Source organism: Pelmatolapia mariae, linkage group LG7, assembly GCF_036321145.2.
Source record: "Pelmatolapia mariae isolate MD_Pm_ZW linkage group LG7, Pm_UMD_F_2, whole genome shotgun sequence".
NCBI classification, from domain to species: domain Eukaryota; kingdom Metazoa; phylum Chordata; class Actinopteri; order Cichliformes; family Cichlidae; genus Pelmatolapia; species Pelmatolapia mariae.
In genome coordinates this window covers 4,130,545-4,141,414 of record NC_086233.1, presented here as the reverse complement: position 1 = coordinate 4,141,414, position 10,870 = coordinate 4,130,545, and the positions used below count along the sequence as shown (strand labels likewise).

Genomic DNA, 10,870 nt, shown 5'->3' with positions numbered 1-10,870 from the left:
TAGAGTAAAAAGGCTGACGTCTTGCAACCAGTTCAATTGTATGCTTTATTATTTACACAGGTGGCTCCGTGTACACTATGGTAAAGGTGAATCTCAATCAGTTCAGGTGGCGTTCGACTGCATGCCTTCTGAAAGTTTAACCTTTGTCCATTTCATTTCTATGCTGGCAGCTAAAGTAGGATTAGAAGTACCCCTGTCTGGTTTCGAGCATGTGGTTACACAGCGCGAAAACCAGACAGACTTGCACTACACCATTGACACCAGGTACCCGGACTATTTATTCAGTCGAGCTCCCAACTGCTTGGACGGAGCTGGCGCTACTATAGATATCATGCGTGAGTTTGGTTATCACGGAGTGTCATTTGGTATGACGCAGCTATATACTGATAACGACCACAGCATATACACTTGAAGAAAAACATTATGAAGACATTACTCTTTGGTTACATGTAGTTGGCTTTTTGTAAATATAGTGTACCACGTCTGACATTTGCAGTATTTGTTACAATATTTGCTTTTTTTTACACTTGTGTTCTTTAACACTGGCCTTTTTGTACGATTACAGTGAAGGGAAACCATATTATATTTTTTCATATCACGCGTCAATAATAAAATAGTGTTATTTTTATATGTGCAAAACATGGTGTCATTTAGCATATTTTATCAAGTCTGATTTGGTACTGTGGAATACACACCGCGGGGAGGTTAGCTATTCCAAAATAAAATGTTTACACTGTTTTTTTTACAAATTTTGTGAAAATGAAAAAGTTTTTGTATTTTTTTTACGATTTTATATGAAACAGTGTTATCTCACATATACAGTATTTGTCTTTATCGCATGTGCAACTGCATCTCATGAAAAATTATGCGCCATGAAATTATTTTTTTTATGTTCATGTAACTAACACAACAATAAAGAGTTGTCAATAACCTCCCTTATAGTCTGATGTTATGTTCGTATGCAATACTCACCTCGGTCGGAGACATACCTCGGTCGGAGACATACCTCGGTCGGTCGGAGACATACCTCGGTCGGTCGGAGACATACCTCGGTCGGTCGGAGACATACCTCGGTCGGAGACAGTTCTTCACACTAATATCAATCATTTCAGGCTGTTAATACCAACAAACCTAGCTTTGGCTATCTTTACATCCGCTTCATTGTAACGGAGAATATCGGTTCACATGGAATTGACGTGGCGGTTTCGGCTCTCTCACTATCTAGCCAAGAATCCTACTGATTTCAAATGGCTAAAGAAGACGCTCCGCTACAATGACAATGATGAACTCCTCAGCCCCGATAAGCGGCAAAAGATGAAGCACTTGTTTCTCAGATGCGAGAAGGACGGTCCGTACCCCGACGGTCCGTACCCCGAGTCTCTAATCAGACGCCTTTGTCAATATTTCACAAACGATACCGCACTGGAAATCATCTTGAAAGTCTTCCGATCCGAAAAAGGAGAGTTTTTGGCAAGCCACAAAGACTACAACATCAAATGTCCTACCTACTTGATCACGGACCAGTTTGACTGCTTTGGCAATGACATGGCAATCGCAAGAAAGACCGTGTTTGCTTTGTTGGAAGAGCTCACTGCAGCAGAGTTACAACGGGTGAAAGTGTTTCTTGCGGATAATGTGGTGGAAGGAGTTCGCCACATTCCCTGCGGAACCATGGAAATGCTGGACAGATATGATCTATCCATCAAGATTGTCAACCGGTTGTATGAACATTACAAATGTGTCATGTTCGCCATCCTGACAGCTCTTGATCGCAATGATCTGCTGCACCATCTGCAGATCCCCTGCGGTACATCGATGGTAGCTTAAAAAAACCACGCATCTCTCATCACAAAAAACTGTTTATGCTATTTGCGCAATGTACAATGTTTTTGTGATTTCAACCCTTGTAGACGGCGAATGTCGAATTATTAATGATACTTTCAATAAAAAAAAAGATGTGTTTTCATTCATACGCTTATCGACTGCGTTTATTTGGTCTGAATCGATTATAGCAGCGGAGACGAGACCATCATGTCTGTTGGTCACAAAGATGTCTACAACTCATATTGGTGGTGGGAGGATAAAGACGACTGGTTCAAGGTCACTGTCATAGCGGCTCCGGTTTTTGTCGTCTTGGGAGCGGTGCTGATTTCGTATCGTCTGTACGCGAGACGGCGAACATCCTACATTTACACGCCCCCGGTAGCCAACGCTGTGTACAAATCTACCACTTGCGTTAACAACTGCAAGCACGAACACGCCGTTGATGTCGGACCGCATAGCCCGGCGGTCATAAGTGAACAGATGGAGCCAATGTTGAAAACTACGCAAGAGGACCAAGATAACGACACCTGTCCGGTCTGAACTCACGAACTCGTCTCAGAAGCAAAAGTCAAGATGTACATGGGACCCCCGCTTTCACTACGCTTGTTATACTTGTTTGCATGTTTATTTTTGTTTGTTACATAAAAAACGAGATGAACATCAACTGTAATCAAAGTTTTTATTATTGTAATAAGCTGTGCATTATTATACACTTGTGCTGTAAAACTTGACGATTCTCCTGCGTTTCATTTTTTCACAACAAAAAGAACAGACAGCATATACACCGTATACAAAAAGAGCAAACGACACAATCATAACAAATATAATAGACCATGTACACCAGATCTCATGTTGGTGTGTAGTGTGGGATTCGGTGATGTTATTCACGGTGCTGTTGTCCATTGTGACAGCAGATGAGTTGTCTTTGTGTATGCGATGTCAGTCAGCAAAATTAGGGTTCTCTTAGCCAGAGTAGGGTTCTCTTAGCAGAGTCTTGCTTTGCTTGCTGTTTAGAAGCTCCCGTTCCTGCAGCGGTGGTGAACCGGGACAATGGTTTTAAAAAAAAAGGATTAATTCCAGTACACACTCGCAAAATATGACATTGATTGACCGTTACCTTCATCGCATAGCTTACCGTATATCCATGTACGGATAAAATCAGCTTTGGTTTCAACGCCGGTTACGCAGGCTGTGATTTGACACACACATATGAAACGCACAGGTTCCGTGTCATCTAGAGCGGCTACGTTGTAGGTTGGAGTGTTTTTCCAGTTTCTCACCTGACACAGATGCTGCAGAGGATAAAATGTAACCACTTAGTTTACATGAAATATGCGCCGCGTACATGTTTGTAAATAAGTTAAACGTACCTGCAACTCCCCCACATAATTCTCAAATCCACCACCGGATTCACATTCTGCGGCTCCCGGTGTCGGTTCATAGTGTGAACAGTCCTCTTGTCCATCAACACGCCCCTCGAGTGGATTGAGTTTGTTGATCTTTTCAGGAACATGATGATGGGAAGCGTTACTCCGCTCCAGACCCCGAGCACTTATATCACCACTGTGTTCTTTGTGAGCGCGATCCTCTTGCGCATTAGCAATTCTCTCCTGTAATAGTCCCCACAAAGCCTGTGCTGCCAAGTGTTTGGCGTCTTTCTTTTTCAGCGCTTCCCCTGTGGCAAGTAATTCTGTGCCATCTGTCATACACACACTCACAGCTACGCTGTGAGTTGGTGCGTGTTTTTTACCGCGCGAATTCGAGCTGTACACAATGGGAAGACCATTGTGAATACAGTACCTTTGCAATTTCGAGATCGAGTCAGTCTCCATGTCTTGCGTATTTACAAAAGCAAAAAAAAAAAAACCGCTTTGTTTATTCCGCTATACTTATCCGTGTAAAAACACAACAAGCACAAAGCTCTGGTTGCGATAGGCGTTGTTTCGGTTTTTGTGAAAACACTATACGCCGGTCGGGGGAGAATTGTACGCCGGTTGGAGATAATTGTACGCCGGTTGGAGATAATTGTACCTCGGTCGGAGATAATTGTACCTCGGTCGGGGAGAATTGTACGCCGGTTGGAGATAATACCTCGGTCGGAGATAATTGTACCTCGGTCGGGGAGAATTGTACGCCGGTTGGAGATAATACCTCGGTCGGAAATAATTGTACGCCGGTTGGAGATAATTGTACGCCGGTCGGGGAGAATACGACAGACGGGAAAAATACTCCGTACCTCGGTCTAGGGATTGTAGATCATCAGAGGACAAAGGCTTGGTGTTCACGTATACTCGAGGGTTGGAAGACAACCGGTCGACTGAGATTTGTCTAGCGAAGAACAAGATCTTGTTCTGACACACATCAGTTGCCGGTTTTCACGCGACGCAGTGGCACGCTGTAATCATGACTGCTGAACCTACGACGTTTGTGGTCACGGACAACCCACCCTGGTACCAAGACGCTAACCGGGGTGACCGTCCGTTTGCGTGCGACCACCCCGAAGGCCTTTTGGACCAAGTGGCTCGCGTTATGAACGAAAAAACTGCCACCGCGGCCGCTAAGTGCAAAGCGTTTCAACACAAGACTGTACGAAAACTGGTCAGAGACATGGTCATCGAAGACATCCACGTTTTCAAACAAAACCCTTCCAAGCCTCTGCTGCTTGCTCTGATGGATCTGGTAGACATCCAGGGTGGCGAATTGGAATGTATGTCCACCGAAGACCGGGCCGGCATGAAGCAGCTCATGGTGGCTCTGAGAAATTACACTCTCTTCTACATACCCAACAAGGCCTTGAAGTCCGCAGCTGACAACCGCATCGTCGTCCCGGTTGTCACTCTGTGGGACCACACAAACGCAGAACTGGAGCTACGGTTTTGCGACGAGGCCCGGTCGATGTTGGCTACCTACAAGGTCAACTTGTCCCGCGGAAGCCCAGCTTATTTCATGCAGCAAGTACTCGCCGCACCGAGCGTGCAAAGCCTGCGCGTCTTAGAAGCCGTGGCCGGGGACAGATACCGTTTTTGGGACATGTCTCTAGAAGTGCCCACGCACGCTGACGCGCTTACGCCATTATTCAAGCAGATACAGCCGTCCCGGTTACTTCGTGTGGAGGACAAGAAACGCTCTTCTTCCGCGCAGGACGGCAGCGGCGACCAAGATTCCGATGAAGAGGTGGAGCCGATGTGTTGCGTGCTGGACAAGGAGTCTGCGGCGTTGCAAAGCAGTAAGCGCCAGGGGAGCGTGGACTGTTTCTCAGAAGCCGATGTAATATGTGACCTGTCGAGGTTCACGTGCGAGCCGCCCGTTGCAAAAACGGTGTACTTCAGACGCACGGGGCGCGTGTTGGGACAAAAACGCGGCAACATGATAGCGGTGGTTTCGCTACGAGAGTCCCAGCGGAACAAGCAGCGGTTGTACGTGTCTACCACCGCGCGCTTCTGCAGAGCCCTGAAATACTCCTGCGTGAAGGGCAGCGGAGAACTGCTGAAATGTTGCCACACTACGATAAACGAGCTTGCGTGCAGGGACACGTTCTTGACCGGGTCCGAGCTGCACCAGGAGATACTTCACCCCGCGATCACAGCGTTCGCTAAACGCGTGAGCTCGCCCGCGACCAACTGGTGTAGTTACACCCCAAAACACGTAGCGTGTTTGATAAAAAATCCCATCATGAACGAAATAGTAGACATGGGCATTAAGCTGATGGACGCCAAGATACCCAACGCTCTGATGGTAGCGGAGCTCCTGCTGAGCTCCACGAAAACAGCTAACGGTCACCTCCAAGCCCGTGCACGCTATGCCGAAGACGCATCGTGTCGCATTCAGATTTGCAAGAAGAATATAGCCAATCTCGAAAAACAGTTCAGAGTTGACCTGGACACTTTGATCCGCAGGGTATCCAAGATTACTACCGACAAAGCGCACAAAAATGCAATCAGAGATTTGTTCAGGAATCTCAATACCATGAACATCAACGACACTTTCAAGCAATGGCAGCAGATGATCAAAGACTCCCCTCAAACTTCTAAGGATAACGCTTTGGTTAAAGAGCACATTAACACGAAAGTGCACTTTCACAACCTCCGCGTGTACCTATCCAAGAAAAACAGACTTAAAAAGATCATAAAGACACAGCAGGGAGCGGAGGAGGAGGAAGAGGAGGATGCTGCTGCTACCAGCACCAGCACCAGCGGCACCGATACCATAGGCAAGTCGAGCGGTTATCCTGTGCCCAACAGATCGCCACAGTCCGAGGCAGATCTCACTCTCGCGCAAGACTCGCCGTCTCAGAAGCCTTGGTATCTGTCTATGATTGTCCCAGATAATCCTCATTTGGGTACCTGGGTCAGAAACATGGGAACCCTACTGCAAAGCGCGCCTTGGCTTCATGCAGACGTCACGAAAAGAGAGGCCGTGTGCAGCGTACTTGGTTTGAGTAAAAACGCGGTGTGTAACAAATACGCATCAGTGTTGAAACAGTGGACGTGTAACAATCTCACCACGGTCGAACAACTAAAACAACAGGGCCTAGAAGACACGCTCAGTGCTGCACTGATCAGGATACGAGACGATATGTCACACGAGAGTTGGATGAGGAACGTGGAACGAGCGTTCATTCTCAAAACGGAGAAGTGTGACAACACAGCAGGCAGCGGCAAGAAAAAGAGTAAACGTGAACGTAAGGCCGATAGAAACCCCGTAAAACCAAGCAAGAAGAAGAAGACCGCTCGCCGGGATGTTGTTAAAGAGCTTTTTTGTCAGGAGGAATGCGAAGAGGACACCGGTGAGCTATCTGAACCGGACGAAGATGAGGAGTACGTTTGTCGAGGAGAAGATTTGCTAAGCAACGAAGACTATGACACTAAAGAGCTATCGGGAGAATACGATGCTTCAGATGATGAAAACCTGGATGAGTACGACTTAGACGACGACTTCATTGACGATAGGAGCGAATACAGCGTAGAGGAGAGTGAGCAAGAGGCACCTCGTCCTGTAAAAAGTCACAAACGTACTCGCCGTCGTTTAGTTGAAGGCACCGATTCCGAGACCGATTCCGATAGAGAGGACTCTGATGACAAGCCCGTGCCGGGGAGAATAACTAAAAGACGCATCACCAAGCAGCATGATGACGCCGATGGCGGCGCTGAGATAAATGTCCGTAAAAAAGCATCAGCAAAGTCAGAACGCAATGTGACAAAGTCTAGGAAAGAACGCTTCGGCCGGACCGGTAGTAAAGGATACCCAAGAGAGAAGTCGACACTTGTGCGTTCCTCCGCAACAAAAAAGCGAGGGGGGCAGAAGTCTAAGGTGACACAACAAGGTTCTGGTGATCGCAAACGGCGTAGGATCTGCTCGGATTCAGACTCTTCCCAAGAAGACTATCCTGTAGCCAAACGCTCGTCTCCAACGCGTAAACAACAAACGCCCCCAAAACCGCCTGTAGTAAAAGAACATAAGCCCGCAGTTGACTACCCTGAGGAAGGCCCTGCTTCACCTGCTACAGCATCGAGCTCAGACCCGGACGAGGACACTTCTGACTTTTTCGGACACATTGTGACTATGTGAGGTCGGCTGGCTGGCTGGCTGGTTACTGCGGTGGAATATGTCTGCTCTTCGTGGAAAAAGGGCAATGTGCCCTGGCCCTCAAAGCGCTTTGATGATCAAGTATTTAGAGTCATTGGCGAAACGAATCGATGTATGCCAGACAAAACATCCTTGCTCCGGTCGTGCACCTGTAGCTATATATTCAGATTACGGAGAACCGGACTCGAAGATATGTCGCAGCACAAGTGTAAACCACGAGACCGGCGGAGATGGTGGTGGCACATTGTGGAAATATTTTGATAAGAAATAAATGTGACCATTTTAACTTTATCAGAAAATGTATGATGGATTTTTTGTATTGTGTGACAGACAACTAAAGCATATTGGATTGTCATTTTGTTAACCGATGTTCTGTGTAGAACTAAAACCTAAATAAACATACGCGAAACATGGTACCGTGGTCAGTGTGAGTTCATTATACGCAGAATGGTGTGTTGTCAACAGAATATAATGAGTTTCCTACGGTTATATAATAAAAAAAAGGTTTGGGTTTACATATGTGTGTTTACAATAACTTGTAAACCCACGGAAACGCAACAAAACAAAACAAACTACAACCGACGCAACAAGTCCCCGACCGATGTATATGATAAAGAGGCTGTGTACCCATTTTTTCAAAACCACTCCTTCAGTAGTTGTTACTATCGCACAACGGTGTCCTGGAACATGTCTTATTCAGCGGAAAAAATACACCTGATCACAGGGATTGTGCGACGAGGCTACCCTGATAAAAAACAGGCCATTCCTACGTACCAGTACGTGGAGCGGCATCATGTTAGTAAAGGGCGATTTTGGAGGTTGACTCGAGGAGCCGAGGACAATGTTACGTTAACTTTGATACACGTGGTGATCCCAAGGGTTTGTCGCTACAAGTACTCAGCGGCCGTACACGAACGGTTCCAGCTATGGATAAGACCGCGCTCCTCGGCCACATTGGTGGAAATGTCATCCCTGGTAGATATTTTGAGGTACGCATTGGCCGTCGACAACAGGTGTCCTTACTTTTTCAGCATACACGAGTTTACAAGCAGCGACCTCGCCGTTGACGCTGAAAACACATTCGGGGCACAAATTGTGCGATACCAGCTGAATATACAGGTCATATGGGGTTATGTGAAAGAGAAGTACACCGACAGTATGACCTTGGCGGAGATGACCCGCTACAGGGCACTTCACGCTCATGAACGGCGGCGATTGCAGTGGGCCCGTGTACACCAGCGACAGCTTGCGTTCCGGGAGCATTTAAACCAACAAATTGCAATGCGGGAGGCAGAGCATCGCGCTCGAAGGCTGAGTGTCATGTTGGGAGCCAGCGAAACGAATACCCCGGGAAACTCTCCGGCTAGAGTGCAGGCTTCATCTACACCCGCAGTGCCTACGGTAAATTCGAGACAGCGATCCCTTTCGGCTCACGCAGAGAGCTCTCGCATGCACGCCACCGCGGTATGTTTTTGTTGTTACGAGGAGAAACCGATGCACGTTTTGAACTGCGGACACATTTGCTGCAAGACGTGCATCGAAATGAACGTGACTGTGACACGAAAACGTTTGTGTTATATGTGCAAAACGGAATGGACATTTCACCGGCCGGTGGACATCAGTAGCGTTTTACCGCACGTCGTCTGCGACGTATGTAACAAGCCTACCGTTTACATAATGATATGCGGACATGCATCTTGCGAGTGTCCGCACAGCGTGTGCTCCGAGTGTAACACCGGAGCGAGAATACGAGCTTTCGTTTAAGTGTGACTAACTTGAACTGTTTTCAGTCTTTGTATTTTGTATGTTTGTGACTTGGGTTTATGATGTACACAGTCCACTACCAAAGGGGTTTTATGTGGATGGTGAGCTAAAGGGTGTTGTGTGAGTGTGTTTTTCAGAGTGGTTTTTAATGTCTCATAAAACATTGGTTACCATTGTGTTGTCTTATGGTCACAATAATAAACAAGAACCAGACAAAAAAAACATCTCCTGTGTCAGTGTTTTTTATTGTTGCTCACAAAGAATTTGTTTTGTTTTTAAAACAACAGAGATAGATACATACACACAAAAGAATACAATATCATCAGAATATAGAAAACACAATGTAACACTCCGTTCTGTGTGTACAAAGTCTAACTCGGAGGTGAGTCGATCTGTCTATACATCAACATGTACAGGCTCGAAAGCGTATCAGGGCAAGATAAGGCCGACGCGGGGCACATTTTTACATTTTCATCATCCACGTGATACCACTGGGACATCCTTTTCACAAAGGCCGCGTAATGACCAAACAAACAAGGGCCTGTGTGAGTTATCACGCCGTACAGTTCATACTTTGAGACCCGCGCATCTTCAGACATCCTAGAGCAATCCAATTCCTCGGACACATTGAATACGGCGTTGTTCTTCACAATCAGACCGTCACCGTTTTCCACGGACCTTTGAGCTCTCAGGACGTTGAAGCACAGAAGCTTGGGTAACTCCGTGATATCAGTGGTTACGGTCAGTTTGGTCAAGGCGTTACATTTGTCACAGTAGATATCAGGAACGCTGAAAGACTCTGAGTATCCGTTAACGTAATCCTGCAGGTCCTTAGGCTTTTCAGAAAGGTACACGTTCACGTCCATGGCCGTGTCGTAGGACACATTTTCCGATTTACACTCGGAACACGCGGCAGAGTGCCTTTTCGGTATAGCCCATAGATCTGCAGCGTCTTTGCACACGGGGTCCTTGTCATCAGCTAGCGCGTTCAACACACACCTGAGTACATCGCTCGCGTCCTGTTTTACCTCGTCCCACATGCCGCTATATTCGCTTAGCACTTCGACGAGTGACTTGGGGTCGTACGGAGCGGCTTGTTCCTTGTCGTCCATGTTGATGAAAATACATTTCAGTTCGCTCGCCGCGTTGGAGCGAGCGTCATTTGGTCCGATGCCATGCAGCGCAGCCCTGAGCTCGTCGGTGGCGTGCAGACACTGAAGTACACTGTTTGTTGCGCAGCGGAACCCGCTGTTGATCAATCCTCTCATGGTGGCACACCACAGTGATTGTCACACCGTGTGATCTTGACAGCGGATTTATGTGTTTTTTTTTTGAAAAAAAATATATTCGTTTCTTCTCAGTAGTCTGTTGTACAGTAAATAGGCACGCTCCTAAACAGATCCTCCACCGTGTTAATCGAGCCTCTTTCCGTCCCCTTTGTATCTATGTGCACTAGTAATACAATTACCTTGTAATAGTAGGAATTGAAGTTCGGCAAGGGGCTGGACGTGGAGTTCTTTGTTATCTTTACAACGGGAGCCCATTCCAGTATGTTACTTGCATCGTGCGCGTACACGATGTGTTTGTCGACTATCTCGATGGACTGACCCTGGATCGTGTCTAGACTCGGAACGTTCGCAAGTGCGCTGGCCTTTAGTGTGATCTGAGCCAAACCTCGCGTGCAATCTAGCGCGGC

General features: G+C 46.9%; 1 protein-coding gene across 1 annotated transcript; it reads right to left on the bottom strand.

Moving 5' to 3' along the window:
- Window positions 1–9,545: 9,545 nt before the first annotated feature.
- LOC134630388 (ubl carboxyl-terminal hydrolase 18-like) lies at window positions 9,546–10,442 on the bottom strand. The gene has a single exon (XM_063477631.1). The coding sequence runs from the start codon at window positions 10,440–10,442 to the stop codon at window positions 9,546–9,548; it is 897 nt and encodes a 298-aa protein (XP_063333701.1).
- Window positions 10,443–10,870: the final 428 nt, after the last annotated feature.

Coding starts and splice junctions, on each gene's coding strand:
- LOC134630388 (XM_063477631.1), bottom strand. CDS start 10,442: ATGAGAGGATTGATCAACAGCGGGTTCCGCTGCGCAACAAACAGTGTA.